A 27166-nucleotide genomic window follows, 5' to 3' on the forward strand; every position below is an offset into this window, starting at 1 on the left:
ACGTCACAAAATACAAGAAGCTTTCTTCTGCAGAAACTACTGACTGGCATAGATCTCTTAGAGATAGTATTAAAATATAATTATTTCCCTTTTGAAGGAAAACTTCTAAGCAAGAAAACAATTAGACTAGCTACGGGTGCCAGCATATCGGAACTGTGGTAGAAATATTCCACTACTATCTGCAGCACAGGGTACTCACAAATAAGACAACATGTAATAGATGGGGAAAGTAAAGGTGATGCACAACCATCCTCCAAACCATTAACAAAATGAACAAGAGTTTGAATTCTCTTGTGACTTGTGAACATATAATAAATATCACTATAAATTTACCACAAGTAAACACCTGCGCGTAAAAAGGCAAGCCCAACATCCAAAGATATAAGAAGCCTACTGCCACTAACATGAACATACATACTTCTTTCCAACTCCTCAACATGCACAAACTGGTGGCATACGGTACCATTCAGTGATTCATAGAGGTCTGAAAATGCCACTGAGTGATGAGAACTTCCAGAACGAAATGAAAATCATAAAAAGGATAGTTGCAATCAAAGGGCATGAGCTCACAATAGTAGACACCTTAGTTAAAAACGTAAAAAAAAAACACCAACCATTAAGAGTCAAAACAATTCAGTAAAAACAGCAGCCCCTTAACGGTACTATCTCCAAAAAATTGTAAATTTTTCAACTTACACAAAGTCAGAACTGCATTATAAAAAGCAATAAATTATATACAGGCTGCCCCATAATTAAAAAACAAGCAGTGAAGATAAATTTTCACCCTCTTGTGCACATAAAATTACACACAGCAAATTCCCAGCTGAATACGTAGATCAAACCTCCACACTAGATAGAAGGACCGAATCAATGCATTTGGATAAATTCTCTGCTGAATATGTATGTTAAACCTCCACGCCAGGTACAAAGACCGAATCAACGCATTTAGATACAACACACCATTCAAATACGCAATTGTCTTCCATATAGAACACACTGGATATCACTTTGACAGTGCACAAAACGGTCTGAAACAAAACGCACTACAGAAAGAGCACAAAATGTCCCTGTATGAAGAAATAGAAATTTATATTCTTGCGAAGAAATGTGGTAAAAATCTGCTCAACCACAATAATGTAATAGGCTCAACCACTTTTTTTAAAAAAAAATTGGTACTATATGTAATGTTTTTTTCATAATTTACAGTTAATTTAAGATCACAGCATTTTAATTTATCTCTTCTTCTATTATTCCTATGAGTTCTACCTAACTATATTCGTATGCACTCTCTGTTGCAGCGTATTGATCTTTGGAACACAATAAATAATTTAAGAAATGTAGACATGCAATATATAACTAAAATTTTTTTAACAAAGAAAATAGCCATTCAAACTCTGAAATGAGCCTCATTAGATTCATTTATTTTTATTTTTAAATTCCTAATATATTCATAATTTTCACTTTCGTCATGTACAACAAAGCTTCAGCAATTGCATCAACTACTTACTTAGTGCAAATGCCATACCTCTGATATGTACAATGTAGTTGTAAAAAGTGGAGGAACGGTGTAACGCCTCATGTGCAGTAAACATGCAACGACTAGCAGCATGCAGTATCTATTTGGTTTCCTTTAGCTTAAACTTGCATCATTACTGATTTTATTTCTGACAAAGCTATCTCTGAGGAAAATTTTCTATCACTAACGAAGTAGGAAAAGTAACCTGCTTTTTACTTGGCCTGCCGTTGTGGAAAGGTTTCTGTAGTCCTCATTAATACTAAGATTGCAGCTGTGTAGTTTACACGCGAAGATTATAGTTTGAACCACTGAAACACGTAGTGGTATAGTAAATAAATGACTCACGGAGAAAACTGTTTTATTTATGTTTAATTACAGGCTATAGCCCTCGTGGTACCGGTCTTTATGGACGCAGTAATTAATTCACTGCTGGAATTTTACCATGATGGTTCACGTTCGCATAACTCATCGCCTTCGTTATTAATATCGAGTTGAACTAAATGTCATAGATACTATAATCGTATTTTGTACTTTCTCCCTTTGCCTTAACGACATGATCTGAAAATTTTTTCAGTCGCTAGAATTGACAATAACTAGTGCCTAGAAGATTGTGAAATGCATTAGTCATTCTCGTGTAAATAACGGGAAGTACTAACAGGAGAGCCGATTCTGCAGCTCTCATTCTAGACAACTGTGCAAAGAGGCAGCACACAAAATGTCCGCGAGCGGCCATTATTTCAATGTGAGCCGCGATCTGTGCTACAAAGGGCCGGAGGAATGGAAAGAACACAAAGCACAGCCGCGTTTTTGTTTCGTCTTCCCACATTCAGCACGTGTATCTTACTCAACCGGACCACAGTGTGAAGAAGTGGAGTACAAATTGGACTGCGAGAACACAGCTGAGTTGTTGCAACAATCACGTAAAGTCACTGAAAACTACGCATGAATATGTGTCTCACTCTTTTCCCAACTTTAATGATAACGAAGACTAGTACACATTATACGGTTAGGCAAGAAGGGTTTAGTAGCTTTTTCACTTTACTGCAACTATTCAATATTAACCATCAACCGAAAGTAATAACTCTCGCTATAATCAGGAAAGAGAGCCCTTCACCATATCACCACTTCCACCTAATTCCATCGCCGCAGAAGCACGCTCTGGTGCAAACGGTCCGCCAGACGCCTGCCACGCCCACACAAGCCAGCCTGGATTCCACGTCATCTTCTGTGACTCACTACTCTATGAGCCCTCCTTCCACTGCCCAACAAATCAATGTCAGCATTTTTTGCACCAGTCTAAGACACTCCTCGCTTTCCTTCTTGTGGCCACTGCCTTCTGTGCAGCCGGTCTGTATGAAAACGGAGACATTTTGTCTCTCTGCAGACTGCACCATCGTTGATCTCCATTGCTCAGTTGCAATCAAAGTCTTCTGCAGTAGATGCCAAGTGTGTCTGACGAATTGTTCGCACGGTACTATTTATGATTTAGAGGTCCATGTCAGTCACAATTTACATCTGTTTAAAGCTCAATACTGATCTTTCTGAACGAAGGCTGGTTTTGGCGTTTGTTGAATATTCCGATCCATTCCAATAGAACCATGGACACATGTTGGCCCTGTGAAAACTCTTGAGCAACAGTCCAAACCAGTTGGCTCCTCCAGTCACGTTCTCTTCTCGGTTTCTTAGTTCTCTCCGTTGGCTCATTCCGATGGACAACATCTACGCTGCGAATATCCTGTGTGCCATTAACTTACGTATTCTCAACTGCATAGTTCCACTTCACACAAAGCTCGTTCAGTGGGCTGTCAGGAATCTCTTAGTGTGTGTAATAATACATATAGTGTATGGAAGACCAACAGTGTAGCGCTTAATTTAGAAAGGGCATAATACAGGGATGTAGTCCTCGCCCCTATTGTTCAGTCCTTACGCCTAAGAAGCAACGATGCAGCTACAAAAGTTTCAGGAATGGGATTAAAATTCAGAGCGAAAGGAAATCATTGATAAGATTCGCCGTAACTCTTCTGTCCTCAGTGAAAGGAGGAGCAATTTCAGGACCTGCTGAATGGAATGAACAGTCTAATGAGTACACAATATGGACTAAGAGTAAACCGCAGAAAAAATAAAGTAATGAGGAGTACTAGAAATGAGGTTAGCGATAACACAAAAATTAGGAACCACGAAGTAGACGAAGTTAAGGAATTCTGCTACGTTGGAAGCCAAATAACACGGGACGGACATGGTAAGGAGGGCATAAAAAGCAGAATATCAAAATCAAAGAGGGTATTCTTGGCCAAAAGAAATCCACTGATATCAAACATCGTTTTTAATTTGAGGAAGAAATTTCTCAGAATGTTTGCATACAGGGTGTAACAAAAAAAAAATGGCTCTGAGCACTATGGGACTTAACAGCTATGGTCATCTGTCCCCTAGAACTTAGAACTACTTAAACCTAACTAACCTAAGGACAGCACACAACACCCAGCCATCACGAGGCAGAGAAAATCCCTGACCCCGCCGGGAATCGAACCCGGGAACCCGGGCGTGGGAAACGAGAACGCTACCGCACGACCACGAGATGCGGGCAGGGTGTAACAGAATGGCGTTTTAAAATATTGGGAGATTTTGGAGCACGAATTTTTGAACGTTTTGATACAAGGAACCCATAGCCAGAAATGTGAAATAAAGTTCCTACAGCCGCCATTAGACTGAGAAAGTTTGTTTTAGATTATAGTCACAGTTCATTTATTTTGCCTACCGGCATCCATTTCGGTACACAGTACCATCCTCAGGCCATCCTGTGATCAAAAATTGCGATAGCTTTAGTGCAATAATGCAAGAACAATTTATAAAATAGTATTCTCTATGACAGCAAACGTATGGTATATAGTGCAACTGAAAATTTATATATATCACCGAGCGAGGTGGCGCAGTGGTTAGACACTGGACTCGCATTCGGAAGGACGACGGTTCAATCCCGCGTCCGGCCATCCTGATTTAGGTTTTCCGTGATTTCCCTAAATCACTCCAGGCAAATGCCGGGATGGTTCCTCTGAAAGGGCACGGCCGACTTCCTTCCCCATCCTTCCCTAATCCGATGAGACCGATGACCAAGCTGTCTGGTCTTCCCCAAACCAACCAACCAACAACCAAAATTTATATGTAGCCTCTTACCCCTGGCACGCAGTCGTCTCGCTCTCTTCCCAAGTAGGTATGTCAAATATTATTAAAAAAGACCAGTGTTAAGCTTTAAATTGATGTAAATTGCCGCAAGCAGTGATCAGAGTACCATCTATTTGCAGAAGGCTTTCTTTAGCTCTTAAAAAATGTCACGAACATAAAATTTAAAATTAAGAAATTACATAACAAAATAGTCTCCACTGTAATAAAACATTAAAAGCAATACTACCAGAATCTTCCGTCGGTTCTTGGTAGAACAACATTATAATAAATGAAAAGCAAACTGGTGCTTTTCATTTATCATTAAAAGCAAGATAGCAAATCTGTTTAGCCAAGTTTACATCTTATAATTTCTTTCCAATAACTATAATTTTGTACTTCTAATATATACAACTATGACGACGACGACAATTGCTTAATTTAAAGACTCATGGCTAGATCGACGTTTTATGGTGGTGCAAATTGTACAGGGTGGGGCAAATATAAGTGGTCCAGAGCACAGAGTTCCGGGTACAAGAAACACAGTAGAGGAAAGGAAATACAGTACTAATCTGACTATAGCAAATGCTGAAAGTGGCCACCATGCTGGGCCCTGGTCAGCAAGTTGCTGAAGGCTGAATGATCAAATCTGTACTGCTGCATCGCTACAGTCACATCCGAAAGGTTCTGCTGCAGTTCTTGAACACTACGAGGGCTGTTGCGATACACCTTAGACTTGAGGGCTCCCCACAAAAAGTAATCGCACACCAGCAGTTCAGATGACGTCGGTGGCCAGCTAGGGCCGCGAGCAGACTGACCTCTCCTGACAACTCTGTCAGGCATGAAGTTTGTGTAAATGTTCTCTAAGGTTCGGCCGGCTGTAAGGGCAGTTACTCCATTCTGATGGAGGTAAACGTAGATCTTTTCCTCCTCCGTTAATTCTGACAAAAATGGTTTCAAAACGTTGGCAACGTAACGTGCCGAAGTGAGGAAAGAAGATGAGACCAATAGTGCGGCGTGCAGATACTGCACACCAAACCCCAAACTTCTGATCATGCAATGGTGTTTCGTGGAAATATGGGGATTCTACTCTGCCCAGAACATGTGATTCTGTGAGTTGACATAACCACTCAGGTGAAACCAGGCTTCATCAGACGCAAAGAGTAGACCCATGTCCAAGCCATTCATTGTTATCTCAATGAACAGCCAATCACAAAACTAGTGGCGTCCAGGAGCATTTGCTGATTTTAATTCATGAACAACAGACACTCGGTAGGGACGGGTGTGCAGGTCCAGGTGGAGTATTCGTCCACGTGATCGACGTGACTCTTGCGACAAGCGTCGAGCTGATTTGGTAGGACTATGAAGCGTTTTCTGATGAACTGCAGCCACATTTTCTTGTGTGCAAACACGTTTCGGAATGTTTCCTGAGTTGTTCAAAACAGATTCAGTCTGACGCCATTTTCGGACTTGCGTTGCATGGCACTTTGACACCATTAACTTCTGAACATACGACTGATCACATCGTTTCCACGACTTCGTTGTCATGTAACTTTCCACAACGAACACCCGCTGCTCCACTGTAAATAGCATCTTCCCCTTTGCACTGCTCCATCCACACTAATACAGTCACACTACGCTCTGAACCGGTGTTGATGACGTGGCGGGCGTACACATAGTGTGCGTGCCACGTGGTGTCACATTCACGTCCAAACGTAACCACTCATCGGGACACTTTTATTTGCTCCACCCTGCATATAAAGGTACAATGTAAACTTCGCTATTATGCTTTTAATGTTTTACTGCAGTGGGGCCTATTTTGTTACGTAATTTGTTAATTTTAAATTACACACTCGAGACATTTTTTTTAAGAGGTAAAGAAAACCTTCTGTAAATAGGGGGCATTCTTATCACTGCTAGCCGCAATTTACACCTGTTTAAAGCTCACCATTGATCTTTTCTCTTAGCATTTCACACACCTACTTGGGAAGCTAGCGCGACGATTAAGTGCCAGGGGTAAGACGCCACCTATATACAGGGTGGCGCACGAAATGTGTTAGCATTTTGTTTTTGAATATAAACTTTATTGTCAATACAATCTAAAAGGAACATATACTACAATGAAGAGCCGTCGATGGAGATTTGTTCTAACTCAGCATATGCTCAATATGTCCACCATTTCGTTTCCTAACTTCCTCCAAACGAACACTGAACTTAGTGCCGGCCGCGGTGGTCTCGCGGTTCTAGGCGCTCAGTCCGGAGCCGCGTGACTGCTACGGTCGCAGGTTCGAATCCTGCCTCGGGCATTGATGTGTGTGATGTCCTTAGGTTAGTTAGGTTTAAGTAGTTCTAAGTTCTAGGGGACTGATGACCACAGATGTTAAGTCCCATAGTGCTCAGAGCCATTTGAACCATTTTTTTTTTTAAGTTAGTGATTACCCTACGACACATGTCTTCCGTAATTTCACTGCAAGCTCGAAGAATAAGTCTTCCGAGCTCCATTAAATCATGTGGACATTTCGGGAAAAATTTTTCCTTTAGGTACCCCCAAAGAAAAAAGTCACATAGATTGAGGTCTGAACTATTTGGGGGCCAATTTTGTCCGCCATTGAAGCGACCTGGAAACCTGAGTGAAATGATCCGCATGAAATGTTCGTGTCAAAACTCCAACACAGTGTTTGCAGGATGTGGCCATGCTCCATCTTGCACGAACCACTGCGTGTTGAAGGGCAAGGCAGTAGCAAGAAGCTGTGGAATGAAGCTATTGCGAAGTATGCTCAAATAACACTCGCTGTTTACAGTTTCTTCAAAGTAAAAGGGTCCAGTAAATCTGTGACTGGCAATTGCTGCCCACGCTGTAATCCTCGGAGCATAATGTTGTCGTTCATGAAGCACTTGTGGGTTTTCAGTGGCCCGAAACCGTACATTTTGTTTGTTAACCACACCGTCTAAATGTAAATGCACCTCGTCTGAAAACCAAACGTCGTTGAGAGTTTCTCCCATATCCTTCGCCTACTGAGAAAACAGTAGTCTCTGCTGCTTGTGTTCTTCAGTGAGCTTCTGTGCACAGGTCATCTTGTATGGGTACATCTGGAGGTCACTTTTAAGAATGTGTTGAACGGAGCGTTTGGATATTCTCAGTGGCACTGCTGCCTTTCTACACGATTTCCCAGGACTTCTCTATACAGCAACTCGTACCGCTTCAATATACTCCGGCGAACATAGAGGCTTAGGCCGACGTCGCTTCGCTTCCAATACTGTTCCTCCCTGTACAAATTTATAGTACAACCTGTGGATGGTCTTCTTGCAAGGGACCCATCGTGTGTTAAAACTGTTGTCGAAAACGCCTCTGAGTCACAACAAAGCTTTTCGTTTCACGAAAAAGTAACACAATTGCCGATCGTTGCTGTGTCGTCAGTCTTCCATTGACAGCCATTGCTGCTTACTAGTCTCCTAGCGGCAGCATCGTGAATTAGACGTCATTTCGTAACTCATTTGTTTTTCCAATCTCTGCTGGTACTGCTGTAGAGATCCCAGCGGGATATCTAATGTGCGTCATAAATTGTGAAAGAAACAATTGGTAACACATTTCGTGCGCCACCCTGTATTTTAAGATGCACTGTGTGCCATACGTTTGCTGTCATAGAGGATACTATTTTGTAAATTGCTCTGGCATTATTGTACTGATGTTATCGAAATCTTTGATCACAGGATGGCCTGAGGATGGTACTACGTACCGAAACCGGTAGCCAGCAGGTAAAATAAATAAACTGCAACAATTGACTAAAAAAACTTTTTCAGTATTGTATCGGTCGCTGTTCCACTGACAGTATGTCGTAATACACACCATTAGGCCGAGAATCCACGCACTACCTATACGAGCAGTTACCATGTCAGATTCTCAGTGAACAGTTGGGCTGGAATCCTGGAGATCGCCTTATTGGACCACACATCTTACCAGAACGTTTGAATGGTGCATAGTATTTGAACTTTCTGGCCAATACCTCGTATGAACTTCTAGGGAACGTTCTCTTGCAACTGAGCACTCGTTTGTGGTTTCAGAACGTCGGTGCTCCAGAGCAGCTGGATGGTCGGGGCACGGCATGTCTCACGGACAACTTCGGACAGAGTCTAACTGGAAGAGGGTGTCCATCCCTTGGCCTGCGCGCTGCGCTGACCTCTCCCGTCTTGACTTCTTCCTCTGGGGTTTCGTGCAGTCCCTTGCGTACTCAGCACCTGCTGAACAGTCCCTGAGTTTACTGAGCGCATCTTTTCAACAGTTGATCCAATCAGAGGGAGGCGCGAAATTTTACGGAGAATCAGACATAACATTTTTCGTCGTCGCATATTATGTAACGAAGCCGATGGTCGTCACATTGAACATTTACTCTACATCAGTGAAGCTGCAGATTCAGTTTACAGTATTTGATGGTACTTTACTGTCAATAAACGTTTTCCAAACCGCGGTATTCTGGTGTTTTATTTATCCTATCGAATGCGTAGAAAGTGCATAATGCTGCAGAAACTTTATTCCACATTTCCGGATATATGTTCCTTATATCAGAATGTTCAAAATGTCACCCTTGATCTCCCAAATTGTTAAAATGTCATTATGTTACCCCTTGTAAGGATGTGGATCTTGAACTGTGAGAAAATCGGAAAAGAAGGCAATCGAAGTGTTTGAGATGTGGTGCTGTAGAAGGATGTTGAAAATTACGTGGACTAATAAGGTGAGGAGTGAGGAGGTTCGCTGCAGAATCGGCGAGGACAGGAACAAGTAGAAAATAGTTACGAGAATGGACAGGACGATAGGAGATGTGTTAAGGAAGGACGTCCATATCTGAGAGAGCTGTAGAAGGGAAAACTGTTGGAGAAGACAGAGATTGGAACGCATCCAACAAGAAATGCATCCAACAAATAATGCAGGAATTTCCGTGCGAGTGCTACTATACGATGAAGACGTGGGCACAGGAGGGGATTTCGTGGCGGGCCGCTTCAAAGTAGTCAGAAGACCGATGACAAAAATGGTTCAAAGGCTCTGAGCACTATGGGATGTAACTTCTGAGGTCATCAGTCCCCTAGAACTTAGAGCTACTTAAACCTAACTAACCTAAGGACATCACACACATCCATGCCCGAGGCAGGATTCGAACCTGATACCGCAGCGGTCGCGCAGTTCCAGAGTGTAGCGCCTAGAACCGCTCGGCCGCCCCGGCCGGCACCGATGACGAAAAAAGGGAATTTTAGATAGGCGAATAATAGGCAATTGATATCACTAAAGATAACTCTCAGTTTAAATAGACAACTGAAGTTCCACTCCATTACAAACAGATCACTAGCTCACATTCAATATTTAAGGGCATTGTTGAATTAAGTACGTACGTTTGATGAGTTTTTCTCGTAGGCTGCTTCGACAAATAGTTCCATTGGCACTTAATGGGAGTGTGAAGACGCTGCCAAATCGAGGACTTTCTGTTACGCGGTTTGGAGTTGTCTCGCAGATATGTTTTGTAATGCCTTAAGAGCTTCAAATGTGTAACAGCAGTTTTGACCCACAAAACTATTTGGCATTAGTTTCTGTTCAGAGTGCTGCAATAATTGGCCACTATTACCGACAATTATTCAGGGCTTTTGTCTGGCTCCTCAGGAAACGTGTAATTGTCCAAAATGCATACCAATCGAAGTGGTGCGGTGGTTAGCACACTGGACTCGCATTCGGGAGGACCACGGTTCAAACACACGTCCGGCCATTCTGATTTAGGTTTTCAGTGATTTCCGTAAATCGCTTTAGACAAATGTCGGGATGGTTCCCTTGAGAGGGCACGGCCGACTTCGTTCCCCATCCTTCCCTAATTCGATGGGGCCGATGAGCTCGCTGTTTGGTCCCCTCCCCCAAATCAACGAAACATTGTCTTGAACTGTAAATGACTTACGTAACGATCGTATTGTTAGACATGTTTGGTTAAAAGGAAGCTGAAACTAGGCAACTGCTGTTTTTCCACGTACACACTGCCGTGCCACACCAGACGAATGGTTGCCGTGGTGGTTCTAACTAAGTGCGTTGGTAATCATTGGCAATCTCCACTATCGCGATTTGGAGATGTAAGCAATAGCAGTTTTTGAGAGGTACATAGCAAATTGAGATCACATCACGAAATTCCCACGTTTGTTAGAGGAGTAGATATGTTAGTCCCGAAACTTTGGCAGGAGCACCATTACTCGCGTCTAGCAAATATTTTGTGTTTTTTCCTGACAATTTTTCTGGTTTTTTGTAATTTTTATCTACCAGTCCATCAAAAGGTTTCATTGTAATTCCGTTAACTGCAATAACATTTCAGATCCTACAGTTAGCACTGCGCTGAAATTTCTTTTATCTTTTTTATTGGATGGTTAACGGACTACTCTAACAAAACCATCAACACGATATTAAACAACTGTTTACGTGGCACGCTAACTTGCAGATTGGCAACTACGGTCGCTGTCAGCTACAGGGCTATATAACTATGTGTTTCTTGTAACATAGGCCCCAACCTTTTTTCTCCTTGAAGTAAATTTCTGTCGAGGGCCGAAGAGTATTGACGTGCTGATGTATAACATAAGGTACAACACGCGTTCTGAATAAACCCTGATGAGGGACGAAGAGCAATAACAAATATGCCAATGAAATCCATCTCTAGATATTCAGAATATCTGGTGTATTTGGTTTACTTCTAGCTGTTGGTACTGAATGACGTGAAACAAGACATGGTTTCTTGGGAATGAGCTACTTCGAAGGAATAAGCAGAACGCCACTTGACTGAGGTTATGAACCCGTCTCGCATGTTGTGCACCGTATACAAGTAGCTGCGATCATGCGGTCAGAAAGATTACTGTTGCCACAATACTTGAGGCACTGGGCTACTATTCAGGAGAAAAGAATTTGAATTCGTTGATATTTTCCATGTTATTGGTAGAGGGCCCTCCCACCACATTGCTTTTAAATATGAAATTATTTCAGTCAATACTCACATACGTTATTTAATAGGTACTCCATTTTCTACTGACAAGTCATTACCAATAGCCAATACAAGTATCTCTGACGCAGCTACCGGCCAAGATTACTTATAGGCTATTGGTAATGACTAGTCAATCGAAATCGGTATAGCTATTAATCAATCTAAGTGAGTATTGAGTGAAATAAATTTTATAGTTAACAAATTTAATTTCTCGTGCGACCACCCGAAAGCGGTTTCTGAGATTTTCCTAAATCACTTAAGGAGAATGCTAGGATGGTTTCATCGCCAAAAATGTAATACGAAGAAGGAAAGCTAAAACACTTTGCTACCCTACCATTCTCCGCCTAAGCTGTCACGGCCCGTTGTTCATATGGCAGCAGCTAAAACCTCTGGTCTTCGTAAAGGGACGCATTACTGCGGTCTCTGTTAGAGTGGGATGCTTAAGAGTCGTGCATCGATCTCCGACATCTACAGAAGTTCCAAAATTCACTACCTTTATGTGCCGTTGGGCACTTATGCAAATACACAAACGGGGACATCGGCGTGTTAGGTCCGCAGCTCGCGGTCTAGCGGCTAGCATTGCTGCCTCTGGATTACGGCGTCCCGGATTCGATTCCCGGTCAGGTTGGGATTTTTTTTTTCCCCGCGGACTGGGTGTTTGTGACATCATTCGTGACGGTGCCTCGATTGGACTGTGTACAAATTGGGACCTTGTACGGGCGCTGATGACCGCGCAGTTGAATGCTCTACAAACCAAAGATCATCATTATCGGCGCGTTAGGTACAGTACGTGGCCGAAACCAGCCCACCACCTCACTGAGCGCTCTTCGCGTGAGGTCAGGAAACGCTCCCGAAGGTATGCGCCTGCAGAGATAACGTTTCAGCGCCATATACGTGTCTCCTGTCAGAATGAGTGAACGGTTCCAGCTTAGTCAGTTCCAAATTGGTATCATTGAGGGGTCCACAAGTTTCCACACTCAGTTTTAGATGTTTTGCTGGAGCTATTTGTGCCCAAATCCACTCATAGCGATGTTATTGACCAGTGCAGACGTAATAGAAATACCAAACGCGACCACTGCTCTGGTAGGTCAAAGAAATTAACTGCCGTAAACCGTCGAACCCTAACGTAAAATACCCGAATCGCTCGTCAGACAACCTTGCCAATCATTGAAGAGGGCTTCGGTTGCAGTTCAGGTATAGAGACTAGTGAGAAGACGATTTGTGGACACGAATCACTCGCCAGACATCATTGTCAACCACTGAAGAGGATTTCGGTTGCGGTTCAGGTACAGGGACCAGTGAGGAAACGATATGTGGAGTGGCAATAGCGCTTAGTGCGTGACAATTTCTTTGAAACCGCTCTGCAAATGAGCACTCGAAGAAAAAGCTACGTATCTTAGAGTACTTACTCAGCGATCCCACTGATCTGCTGACAATTGGAAGAAGCTATTGTACAACGACTGGCCACAGATCGTGATGTGCCACTCAGATGGACATGTGCGAAAGTGGTGGGTGTCTGACGAACGTTACTCATCCTAGATGAGCGTTGTAGCGGAGGGGTGGTAAGACAGTGCGGTGTTTGCCTTCCTGATTTCAGAACGGAGCACTAGTTTTGCAGACGGAAAAATTAGAAAACTTTTTAGACAACAACACCTTTTCGAGCTGCGTTAACAGTTTGGAATCAGATACCTTCCACGTCTATGTGATAATGCTGTTGTCCCATAGCAGGGCACACTACCTCATGACTAGAAGAAAAACAGATTTGCTAGACTAGCGTGCTCCAGTCCCAGACGTCAGCCTCATATAAAGCCGTTACGTAAGACTAGAGCGTCGTAATTCTCTCCAGAAGTCAGCGACAGTTTTACAGCAGACATGAAGAAGAATGAAAAAAAATTCCAGCTTCACTGTTGCAAAACTTAATGTGGGACCTTGTTCGAAGATGAAATAGTATTTGGACACCTTTGATCATATGGTATTGGAGTGGTCAGCAAAACCACAAGATGCTAATATTTCTTTGCATCACTTGCTAGTTAAGACTACAGACGTGCGGAAGCGAGAGGTCAGCCCCTAAATAGCATTAGGTACAGGTTCTTAGTTCAGCCACTATATTGCGTAATCCGAAGGAAGAACAATTAAAGATCGCAGAGAAGACAGCCGGAATATAATTAAAGTTATTAGCCTTCTTAGAAAAGTGGACATGCTAGAATAATTTATGGAAACATACAATAAATGAAGCTGAATATTGGATAGTATATGTTAACATTTCGGTCTGTCTGTATTGTCCTGTCTGTATAATTCTTTCAATGTATTGAATTGTGTACCTTTTATAGAGTGATATGTATTGATAATTTAAAATGGCATCCCTGCTGTTACTGCTCGGTGTACGTCGTAGTATTTGTCAGTGATAAGTTTTTGGTATAGCTTGTGAGTGTATTTTAGTCTCTCTCTCTCTCTCTCTCTCTCTCTCTCTCTCTCTCTCTCTCCGTATAAACAGTGAGAGTCAGCTGCCCCTACCGCTGTCGTTTTATGCAACCCGCAATGTTGTTTCTGGCCTTCAGAAACCGCGTTCGAGATTATAGTGTTCTCTCGCTCACTGCGCGCTAACTATTAGGTCAATTTAAAAAATGAAAAGAACCTTTTTTGTACAAAATTTAATTTAGTTAAATTTTATACTGGATACATTTTCGCTAGAGGCCGTGGTTTTCGAGTTGTTCAAGAAAAATGTATAAAAATTACTTTCAAACGCACCTCCACTCCTACACTCAATGCTCACCAATGAGGATTTCTAGTATACTGTTCGTGGTACTTTCTCCTACACTGTACAAATATTCGCAACAACACGAACTATTCCCGATATTCGATCTTTTTGGTCTCTATTGATCCCGATATTCAATCGTTTTTGGTCTCTATTGAATCGGTCATTACGCCACCGACTATTTCGTTAACATTATTAATTCAGAGGTGCCCGTTAAGGTAATGAAAGAAAAAAGAATTCTGTAAACGTTACGTTAAAACTAATTATGTTGACAGTTCGATCCAAATTTAGCCCTTACAAGTACAGTAGCTTCGCAGTCAGAAGGTCTGACGAGTACAACGATATAATTGATTATTTTACGCTGTTAAAATTCACAAAATTACTGGGTAAAATTTACATAAACGTCAGCTTTAAAATTTGTAAGTGCTCTACTAAACCGGTGGAGTAGTAAGGCCGGTCAACAAGACCAGACGTGCCATGAACAACATCTAGCAATCCTGATCGGTGGGAGCTGATTGTGAGAATGGGGGAGGGGGGGGGGGGCCTGAAGATCAATTTCGTACGTTTCTTTCTAATAACTCGAAAACTACGGCCTCTAGCCCAAACGTATCCCGGTTCAAAATTTAACTACATCATATTTACTACCAAAAAGGTGATGTTAATTTTTTCTGTAGGACTAATACTTTGCACATAGAGAGCGAGAGAATATGAAAACCTCTGCCGTGGTTTGTGAAGGCCACTTATAACATTGCGGGTCAAGTGGCTGTGACCACTTAAGTGATTAGCAAATATGGAGTAGGAGATGATGTTTTTCCGGGCTCTGATAATGAGTTCCTGAATATCTGATCTACATAAATGGACTGACAAGAGTGGCATCTGAGTGGATAAATGTCTGAATTGTTGAATTTGTCTGTGGATGTGTCACGAGGTCTGCGTTTCTTCTGCGTCGTGGTGTCTGCGCGGTATCTTCCCTGCAGTCTTAGTTCCCTTTTCTTTTACATCTTAGCAACTTTGTGAACTATTTTGTTACTGTAGGTGCCTGTGTACAATTTTGCTCTATAGGGAAGTCCTGTTCTGTTGTACCTGTGCGTTGTTGTTGCCTAGTCTTAGGTTTTCATGGGTTGCTGTTTGAAGTTTATATGTGCATGGTGACTTCCTTCCATATATATTAAGTACTTAAGGACTGAGTTTTTTATCACGTGTGTGTTATATTCATTTTCTATGGCTGTTTGTTTTATTATATTTGTTGTCTGGAGTTTTGTTTGCTTATGAGTGTTTTGTAAAATCTGTGAATGATGTACGTGAAACTTTCCTGTTACTGTGTCTCCGGACAGACTGTTTGATTGAAGGTACTCATGCTCGTAGTTTTGGGTTTGTAGATGTTGTGAAATCATGCAAAAAGACTCTAGGAAGCCTAAGCGACTAGTAACTAAGGTAAAAAATACCACAGTAGACATAAGTAAATGCTTTGACCGAATTTTTCAGTCGCCACGGTCACCGTGAAAAATTTTACATTTACTCACCTACGAAAAAATAAGGACCAACTGATCAAGGCACAGAAGTTCTTAAGTATATTTTAGTAATAGGAGACGGCGGCCGGTCCTGTAACATATATCAGTTACTCAGTACCGAACATTTGATTCACCAGGTGCAAAGAATTTTGTCAGCACTGAGCTAGGATCTCCAGTTGAGCTTCCAGTTTAATCTCGCGATAGGCATTCTATCGTCTGATGTGGCTTCGAGAGAGACCTGAAATCGGTGTAGAGGCTCGGTATGGTTAATAAAGTTCATAATGGCCACTAATTTTCCTTCTTCATGTCAGAAACACTTCTTATCATCTATAACAGCAGTATATATTGATTTTCGTGTAGAAGGAAGAAAAGACATGGTAGTTCAACGACAAACCATTGAATCGAAAATCTATATGAGTATCCCGTATTAAATATTTTACAGCTAGAACTGATTGGTAATGAGAATTAATTGAAGTAATGTACGACCGCGAAGAATGAATAATCGGTACATAATGTATTAAATTAGAAACGTCCGTTTCTTTAAGAAAATTATGAAGAATTGTTTTTTAAAGACAATTAACGTGTCGTTTTTAAAATACATTTACATCTACCCATACACCCGCCCATATTGATTTCAAGATTGCAACAGAGAACAGAACTCTCCTTGGTAAAGGCCACAGGGGAATAGTTTGCTTTCTAGGTCAGGTTTTCCACAAGAATATGAAACTCTAGTGTATTTTCTAAGGAAATTCATCAGCCAGATAAAATGACGTAAATAAGCTGTGTCATCAAAAACTATTAAGGATATGTCTAGACCTTCAGCGACTATTATCACTTGAGGTCCTCTGCCTCGCCGGGCAGGTAATTAGTTGAACAGTTTTTCTTTCTGTTGGCAGGCGTACCTCATTGACACATGGGGGACACAGTTTCGATCCCTCGTTCTACCAGATTTTTTTATTAGGACTGAAAGAGTTTTCTCTGGCCTATATGGACAACTGAGGCGCTATTTAAAGATTTGAAGAATGTGGCTTTTACAGCCGGATGAGCAGTATTCAAATCAGATAGGTGCGTCCACGCCTCGATATTACCTTTGGCGCAGGATGAAGCTTATTGTGGTACAGTTTTGGAGTATAGAAAGTTAGAAACTGTAGTGAGTATTTGCTCATTCTGGTCTTTAAATTTCGTTCACTTGCTGCTATTTGGCGGACATCTAAAGTATAAGTGTGTGGTGCAGTATATAATATTTCTTGGACACGAGAGCTAAAGTCTTTATATCAAATGGAGGGTAGAAGATGCCCACAACCAGAGGGCAATAAAAAGACGGTGGGTATTCAGACAGAGGATGAGCAGGTCGCAAAATACATGTGCAGGCAATAATGAAATTCGTGTCTAAGCATCTTTTTAAGCGCCATGTACGGTTAGAGCTTAGAGGAGTAGACAATTGGTTAGCATTTATCGAAGTACTTCTATAAACCTGAGCACTCAAACTGTGCTTTGATGCCAGTGACATTACCGGAAAGTAACCTCCTATCGTCTAGTCAATTCATTTTTTTTTTCAAATACTTATTTTAAAATTAAAAGTTATCACACACATATGTAAAAGAAGAGACGAACTTATATTCACTTTGGTATCTATCTTCGCACAAGGTGAGAAAATGCGCAGACCGATGTTTGCCAGAGGCTTAAAAACGGGTTTCTCGGAAAGAACTTTCTGCCAGTCTCATAGACTATGTATACATCGAGAACAGTAAATTTTAACATTAAAGTATCACTCAGGCAGAGAAGAGCGTTGAAAGCCACCTTTTTCAGAGAATACGTACAAAACTGACGACTTCTTACGAATGAGTTATGCAGGGCAGTAGGTGGCCTATCAAGGAATACAATTTTTATTATTTTTTCACTTGAACATTGATCTGTAACTCAAAAATTTGGTATGTTCATTTTAATTCAGTTCAAAAAAATTGAGAGACGAAAATCTCTTCAACAGTTCGTAATACTGTGCGGAAAACCATGGTCCAACTAAAACACTGGAAATAAAACACTTTTTTTCGAAGAACGTGAAAAACTAAAGAGAGACGTCAAATTTTTTTTACTTCCTCTTTTCAGTACGTGTTGTCGTCCAATATCACGCGCTCAGCAAAGTAAGCCATTGATTTGTAGATAAATCAGCTGTTTATTATTGCTGACTGAAATAAGATAATTATTGCTCTATCGACACACATCTATGGATTTAAGCAACGAATTGTTGGCGATAATTGGTTCTATACCTATATCTGCAGCGATTTTGCTACAAACCTCACACTGCCATCATCCCAAGTCATGTCGACGTAAATGCAGAAAACTACCCGTCACGCGTATTGTGTAAATTTTTGCTCCTGTGTTAATATCTTAGTTTCGTGTTCCAGTCACACGTTACATAATCGAGATACTGCCACTCCTACTGTCATGCATGTCGAATATTTTTTCACGTTTGGCTGTGCGCCAAGTACTTTTTAGTTTTATCGTAGAGCATGGGGTAGAATTCATTAAATTGTGCATACCCAGGCAAATGTAGCTCATGGTAGCTAATACAGTGCGACAAATTAAAATGTCCCCAAGTCATGAACATCGAACTGCTGTCTACCATTCTATGCTGTTCTCAAAAGAACGCGAAGTGTTATCTAAGCTGTGCCCTCATAACAAGCGATGCAGTGGATGGGTTCCCGCCTATGACAGGGACTCGGCATTCTGCAAAAGCTGGGGAGCTGCGTGGGGTTTACCTGAGTGCACGCAGACGACCAGCAGGAGCAAGGCGATGATTGGCCGGCGGTCCATGTCGGCAGTGTCTGGCAGTGGTGGTGCCGCTCTTGCTGCTGCTGGCGCTCACTCTTCAGCCGGAGTCCGTTAGCTCGGCTGACTCGCTGGGCCCGACTCCAGCGCCGCCACGCGGACTGCCCTGCCAACATCGATCTTGCTCTCACGGTGCACGAAGGCGCACGGCCGCTGCCGATTGTTGTCGAAAACTACCGAACGCTATCCGACGTCTCGAACCGTCTTTCAATAGTCCACATCCACCTCTGTAGCCTGCAAACAATTGTGAAGAACTAGGCAGAGTCTGCTTCCATTACATCATAATTGCATTTTCTGCCTATTACAATCAGGAACGAGCCGTGCGGAAAACAGCACCATACGCCTCTTGGAGAGAAGTTACAAGTCCACACTTATTCTTACGCGCCCCACGGCAAAAGGGAGGTGAAGGATATTCGTAGATTCCACTTTGAAAAACCACTTCTAAGAGTTTTCCCACTAGTTTTCCACGATATACTAGGCGTCTTTCTTCGAGATTTTGCAGCGGTTGCTGTACACTCTTGCGCAAGCCAAAGTAGTCTGTGACCATCTGCACTACCCCCACCTTTAAACGCTCAGTGTCCACAGTTGACCTTGCCTGATACGTGTCTCACAGACTTGAGCGGTGTCCTGGTATAAGCCACCCAAACTTAAGTGCTATCGGCGGGATGGTGGAAAGTAGAAAATAATTTTCCGTCTCTCTACAAAATCTCGCTGAAGCACCTTTCTCTCACCAGCGGTAGCTCAGCTAGTGTCTATGTGACCCGTAAAATGCCACCTTCGAATACCTACCATTCCTTCTTGTCTTATAATTGTTGCGAAATTTCGGTTACTGCACAGAAACACTAACATCTACGTCTTTAAAGTTCTTTTGCTCGTCTTGAAAGATAAAACTTAGTTAAATACATCCTGCGAAAAAATACGATGTACTCCGAGGCAGTTATGCTAAGGGACACAAACTGATATTGCAACAGGTATCGACGGAAAACGCAAAATTGAAAACTGTGACGGTCGATGGACGAATGTGTGAAGCTGTTGGCAAGGATGGTAAACAGGGGACGTGTTGTACAAGGGTAAAAAGTACTGGCGAAATTCATTCTGTGTACTCGGTCGGAGAGTAACTACGTGCCTCACAGACAGGTGCGAGAACAATACACGTAGATATCAGCATTTGAGAGAGGACGTGCAATTGGGCTCCAAGAAGCCGGCTGGAGTAATCAGAAAATCGCAGGAATGGGTGAACCACGGCCGAACACGGCGTCAAGAAGGAAGCAGTCGACCTAGAAAGACGAGAAGAAGGTGAGGACCGAGCACTCAGAGACCCATATTCATCATTCTCATCGATTCGACGTACAACTGGTACTTCAGTGACTACAAGGACCGTTAATAGACGGCTCACAGAAAGGGGACAGACCTCATGGCGCCACTTGCGCTGACTACCATTGACCTCCGTACACCAACAAGCCCGTTTGCAGTGATGTTGGACACATTCAGCCTGGACTCTCATTGACTGGAGTATAAATGTCTGCTGTGATGAGTCCCACTTGGAATTGCGACCTGATGACCAGTGAAGACATGTCTGGAGACGCCCTGAAGAGCTGTGGGATACCACCTGACTGTCGGCCCACATATGGCACGACAACCTCGAGTGGTGGTCTGGGGTGCCATTCCTTTTCATAACGGGTTTCCTTTGGTTGTCATCCGCGGCAGCCTTACAGCACAGCAGTTCGTCCACGATATTCTATGCCCCGTTTTGTTGCCCTTCCCAATCTGGGCTTACATTTCAGCAAGATAATGCCCGTCCGGACACGGCATGAGTTTCTACTACTTGTCTTCGTGCTTGCCAATTTCTACCTTGGACAGCAAGGTCACCAGATCTCTCCCCAAATGAGAACATTTAGCACATAATGGGCAGGACCCTTCAACAAGCTAGGGATTTTGACGGTCTAGTGCGCCAATTGGACAGAATTTGGCACAGTGTCCATCAGGACACTCAACAACTCTCTCATTCAATGCCAAGCCGAATAACTGCTTGCATAAGGGCCAGAGGCTGACTAACGCGTTGTTGACGTGTTCAATTTGTGAAACTCCTTCTCATGAATGAATCATCCATTTTTTCTGAAACTGTAATCATCTGTTTTTCTCTAGATATACATAACATCTACTGTACCTACACTCCTGGAAATGGAAAAAAGAACACATTGACACCATTGTGTCAGACCCACCATACTTGCTCCGGACACTGCGAGGGGGCTGTACAAGCAATGATCACACGCACGGCACAGCGGACACACCAGGAATCGCGGTGTTGGCCGTCGAATGGCGCTAGCTGCGCAGCATTTGTGCACCGCCGCCGTCAGTGTCAGCCAGTTTGCCGTGGCATACGGAGCTCCATCGCAGTCTTTAACACTGGTAGCATGCCGCGACAGCGTGGACGTGAACCGTATGAGCAGTTGACGGACTTTGAGCGAGGGCGTATAGTGGGCATGCGGGAGGCCGGGTGGACGTACCGCCGAATTGCTCAACACGTGGGGCGTGAGGTCTCCACAGTACATCGATGTTGTCGCCAGTGGTCAGCGGAAGGTGCACGTGCCCGTCGACCTGGGACCGGACCGCAGCGACGCACGGATGCACGCCAAGACCGTAGGATCCTACGCAGTGCCGTAGGGGACCGCACCGCCACTTCCCAGCAAATTAGGGACACTGTTGCTCCTGGGGTATCGGCGAGGACCATTCGCAACCGTCTCCATGAAGCTGGGCTACGGTCCCGCACACCATTAGGCCGTCTTCCGCTCACGCCCCAACATCGTGCAGCCCGCCTCCAGTGGTGTCGCGACAGGCGTGAATGGAGGGACGAATGGAGACGTGTCGTCTTCAGCGATGAGAGTCGCTTCTGCCTTGGTGCCAATGATGGTCGTATGCGTGTTTGGCGCCGTGAAGGTGAGCGCCACAATCAGGACTGCATACGACCGAGGCACACAGGGCCAACACCCGGCATCATGGTGTGGGGAGCGATCTCCTACACTGGCCGTACACCACTGGTGATCGTCGAGGGGACACTGAATAGTGCACGGTACACCCAAACCGTCATCGAACCCATCGTTCTACCATTCCTAGACCGGCAAGGGAACTTGCTGTTCCAACAGGACAATGCACGTCCGCATGTATCCCGTGCCACCCAACGTGTTCTAGAAGGTGTAAGTCAACTACCCTGGCCAGCAAGATCTCCGGATCTGTCCCCCATTGAGCATGTTTGGGACTGGATGAAGCGTCGTCTCACGCGGTCTGCACGTCCAGCACGAACGCTGGTCCAACTGAGGCGCCAGGTGGAAATGGCATGGCAAGCCGTTCCACAGGACTACATCCAGCATCTCTACGATCGTCTCCATGGGAGAATAGCAGCCTGCATTGCTGCGAAAGGTGGATATACACTGTACTAGTGCCGACATTGTGCATGCTCTGTTGCCTGTGTCTATGTGCCTGTGGTTCTGTCAGTGTGATCATGTGATGTATCTGACCCCAGGAATGTATCAATAAAGTTTCCCCTTCCTGGGACAATGAATTCACGGTGTTCTTATTTCAATTTCCAGGAGTGTATTTCCATCCCATACGGGTAATTCCTTCGTCGTACATCCTTTTTTTTTAATTGAGTCGTAAAAATAGTTTATTTGCCAAGACTGTTCCGACGGTTGACCTATTTAGGTGACAAACAATAATGTCAAGAGCCTTTAAATGTCCTGAGAGGGCCCGCATCTCGTGGTCGTGCGGTAGCGTTCTCGCTTCCCACGCCCGGGTTCCCGGGTTCGATTCCCGGCGGGGTCAGGGATTTTCTCTGCCTCGTGATGGGTGGGTGTTGTGTGCTGTCCTTAGGTTAGTTAGGTTTAAGAAGTTCTAAGTTCTAGGGGACTGATGACCATAGATGTTAAGTCCCATAGTGCTCAGAGCCATTTGAACCATTTGTCCTGAGAGGTAATACCATCTGAGGAAAAACTATTCTAGAAACCACATTAAGCCGGCCGCTGTGACCGAGCGGTTCTAGGCGCTTCAGTCCGGAGCCGCGCTGCTGCTACGGTCGCAGGTTAGAATCCTGCCTCGGGCAAGGATGTGTGTGATGTCCTTAAGTTAGTTAGGTTTAAGTAGTTCTCAATCTAGGGGACTGATGACCTCAGATGTTAAGTCCCATAGTGCTTAGAGCCATTTGAACCATTTGAAACCACATTACTGATTCAATTCCGATTGTGAGTCCCGTTGCACATACGCTCCCGAAAAAATCGAAGTCCATCAACGACATGATCGAAGTGCCCTGCTCCGCGCTGGTACAACAAAACAGTATGCCGGTAGCCCTGTAGTACGAATAGCAGAGACCGCTACTCCAGACGCGCGAGACTGCCTGCGTGAGTACGGAGTCCAGAAGCTTTACAGCCTCCCTCACTGGACACTCTTCCAAGCTCCAAAATTTAAGAAGGTTTCCATAGATCGTTTAAGGCAAATTCGTCATGTTAAATCCAAATCCTTCTTCCTTCTTTGTACCAAAATTTAGAAAACGACTCAATTTTACTTGACACTCAGCTGGCCAAACAGGTTCAGTCTGGAAACGAGCAAAATGCTTCACATACAAGTTGGCGAAAAACAACCCAATATGCGGTCAGAAAAGGGTACGGTACGTCGAATTGGGCAAAATTTTCCAAACAGCCGTAGCTCTGAAATGCACCGTTGTTGAGCAGCAGCCAATCAGCGACGAGCGGTCGGAAGTGTTTGCATTTAAACTAACTTGCCCCAACAGTTACGTTAAAGAGCGCAGTTATAATTAAATTAGCTGAACATCAGAACTATGCAAGTTTCAAATTCCTATCCATGGGTCTAGCGGTTCTAGGCGCTCAGTCCGGAACCGCGCGACTGCTGCGGTCGCAGGTTCGAATCCTGCCTCGGGCATGGATGTGTGTGATGTCCTCAGGTTAGTTAGGTTTAAGTAGTTCTAAGTTCTAGGGGACTGATGACCACAGCAGTTAAGTCCCATAGTGCTCAGAGCCATTTGAACCTTTTGAACCTATCCATGGCTGACTACGTCAGACTCGAATTTTCTGTGATGTTTACTAAGTAAAGCTTGACTATTAAAGCAGCTTCGCTAAATGTACCGTAATGCCATTAATTTGTTAAGATAAGAAACTGTACTGCAGAAACAGCATTGCAGTAAAATAGTGAACATTTCGTACTGTAAGGCATAATGTTATAACATATTAATTTATTTCGAGCCACTTTTCCGCTAGTTCCTTATCTTTGATTCAGTTGGGTTAGATTCCAGAGACGCTTGCGCGTGTAATTGAAATATCGCTGCAGTCGTATTCGTTCTACAAGCCAGCTATCAGAAAATATAAGTCACAACCGCCATTTTAAGACCCTCATTTAGCGCAACAGATTTTTTTTAGGCCTTATTTTAGTATTAGAGCTTACTGAGTCAATTAGCAAAAATATATCTTGACAATTATTTGATGGCAAAAATTCAATTTATCGTTGTGATGTAGCTACGCAGAAGGCATCCTAAGGTGTTGTACGCCTACAGCGAATAAACGCCATAGATAATTGTTATTGACTTTACTTGTGAATTGTTTACTTATTCTCATCACTGAATTATATAGGAAAGGAAAAGGATTATGAACATTTCCATCAAACAGTTGTCAACAGCGCAAATATGTTTCACAAAATTCATAACACACAGCTGTTTTTGGTTCTTTTAATGTGCTATTCGTTTCGGTTACAAACCATCATCTGGTTCAAAACTCGAACAAAACACCTTACATATTACAAAAATGGAAACTTTGGAGTGCACCTATTGACACACTCTGTGACAAAAATACCCTTTTCAACTTGAACCTGATTGACATATTATTGTCAATGAATGTGTTACCGATAATAGCTGCATTCCTGTGTTGCCATTTTCGTAACACGAGGGTCGTACAGTAAGTAATGCAACACATTTTCCTCTGGGAGCAAGTTAGTGTCAGGATTCCAATACACCATATTGTTCTCCACTCTCTTGGCTACAGACTCGTATTTTTCAGCACAATCCCTGTTCAATGCGACGGCCTCACGCCGCCTTACTAAGAGAACATATACGCCCGCATGGTATCAATCTAGTGGCCGACGTCGGATAAAACGTCTTGTTGCATCAATAACCTCCCCACATCCACGTACGCCTTCCCGTGGAGTTCCTCCTTCTTTGGACCAAACAAATGGAAGTCGGGAAGTGCGAGATCCGGGCTGTAGGATGGATCAACAAGAACAGTCTAAGGCAACTTCGGGATCTCCTTGTGGGCGGGCAGACTTGTGTGATGTCATGGGTTATCATGGGGAAGGAAAAGTTTGTTTACATTTTTGTGGTGACTAACATACAGAAGTCGTTTCTTCAATTTGCTGAGGGTAGCATAATACACCATGAGGGAGGACACCAAGCAGAATAACCCCTTCAGAGCCCGAGAAGACCGTAGCCGTGACATTATCGGTTGAGGTGCGCCTTTGTACGTTTTTCTCTGAGGAGAGGTGGTGTGAAGTCATTCCATGGATTGCCGTTCTCCTTGCGGTTCGAAGTGCTGAACCCATATCTCACCGCCTGTGATGACGTTCGACAAACAAAGTCACGATCACTCTCGTAACGCGCAAACCATCGTTCCTTATTGTCTCCTGTTGGACGGCGAGGCACACAGCGGGTACACACCTTTGAGTATCGCAACCGGTGGACGAGTTTGTCAGCACTGCCAACAGGTACGTCCAGCTGCACAGAGCGGTGTCTGACTGTGATCCGTCGATAACCTCGAATGGGAGAGCCCACACATTCCAACATTGCAGGGGCCACAGCTGTGTGCGACCGGCCAGCACTCGGGAGACCGGACTGTTTCGCGTGATCTTGTTGTGATGATGACAGACGCCACATCCACCGAGTTACCTGGCTTTTGTTCATTGCCAGTCCTCCGTATTCACTGATCAGCCATAACAAGACCACCGACCTACTACACTACTGGCCATTAAAACTGCTACACCAAGAAGAAATGCAGATGATAAACGGGTATTCATTGGACAAATATATTATACTAGAACTGACACGTGATTACATTTTCACGCAATTTGGGTGCATAGATCCTGAGAAATCAGTGCCCAGAACAACCACCATAATAACGGCCTTAATACGCCTGGGCATTGAGTCAAGCAGAGCTTGGATGGCGTGTACAGGTACAGCTGCCCATGCGGCTTCAACACGATACCACAGTTCATCAAGACTAGTGACTGGCATATTGTGACGAGCCAGTTGCTCGGCCCCACCATTGACCAGACGTTTTCAGTTGGTGAGAGATCTGGAGAATGTGCTGGCCAGGGCAGCAGTCGAACATTTTCTGTATCCAGAAAGGCCCGTACAGGACCTGCAACATACGGTCGTGCATTATCCTGCAGAACTGTAGGGTTTCGCAGGGATCGAATGAAGGGTAGAGCCACGGGTCGTAACACATCTGAAATATAACGTCCACTGTTCAAAGTGCCGTCAATGCGAACAAGAGGTGACCGAGGCGTGTAACCAGTGGCACCTCATACCATCACGCCGGGTGATACGCCAGTATGGCGATGACGAATACACGCTTCCAATGTGCGTTCAGCGCGATGTCGCCAAACACAGATGCGACCATCATGATTCTGTAAACATAACCTGGATGCATCCGAAAAAATGACGCTTTGCCATTCGTGCACCCAGGTTCGTCGTTGAGTACACCATCGCAGGCACTCCTGTCTGTGATGCAGCGTCAATGGTAACCGCAGCCATGGTCTCCGAGCTGATAGTCCATGCTGCTGCAAACGTCGTCGAACTGTTCGTGCAGATGGTTGTTGTCTTGCAAATGTCCCCATCTGTTGACTCAAGGATCGAGACGTGGCTGCACAACCCGTTACAGCAATGCGGATAAGATGCCTGTCATCTCGACTGCTAGTGATACGAGGCCGTTGGGATCCAGCACGGCGTTCCGTATTACCCTCCTGAACCCACCGATTCCATATTCTGCTAACAGTCATTGGATCTCGACCAACGCGAGCAGCAATGTCGCGATACGATAAACCACAATCGCGATAGGCTACAATGCGACCTTTATCAAAGTCGGAAACGTGATGGTACGCATTTCTCCTCCTTACACGAGGCATCACAACAACGTTTCACCAGGCAACGTCGGTCAACTGCTGTTTGTGTATGAGAAATCGGTTGGAAACTTTCCTCATGTCAGCACGTTGTAGGTGTCGCCAACGGCGTCAACCTTGTGTGATTGCTCTCAAAAGCTAATCATTTGCATATCACAGCATCTTCTTCCTGTCTGTTAAATTTCGCGTCTATAACACGTCACCTTCGTCGTGTAGCAATTTTAATGGCCAGTAG

General features: G+C 43.9%; 1 protein-coding gene across 2 annotated transcripts in view; it reads right to left on the reverse strand.

Annotated features, from left to right (window-relative positions):
- LOC126411514 (uncharacterized) overlaps positions 1-27166 on the reverse strand; it is a 410659-nt gene that overhangs the window by 363740 nt on the left and 19753 nt on the right. For both annotated transcript variants that reach the window (XM_050081368.1, XM_050081369.1), the window contains exon 3: positions 18693-18868. In XM_050081368.1, the coding sequence (XP_049937325.1) occupies positions 18693-18747 (55 nt within the window). In that variant the 5' untranslated portion in view covers positions 18748-18868. The remainder of the gene's footprint in view (positions 1-18692; positions 18869-27166) is intronic.

The sequence above is a fragment of the Schistocerca serialis genome, chromosome 1 (genome assembly GCF_023864345.2).
Source record: "Schistocerca serialis cubense isolate TAMUIC-IGC-003099 chromosome 1, iqSchSeri2.2, whole genome shotgun sequence".
Lineage (NCBI taxonomy): Eukaryota > Metazoa > Arthropoda > Insecta > Orthoptera > Acrididae > Schistocerca > Schistocerca serialis.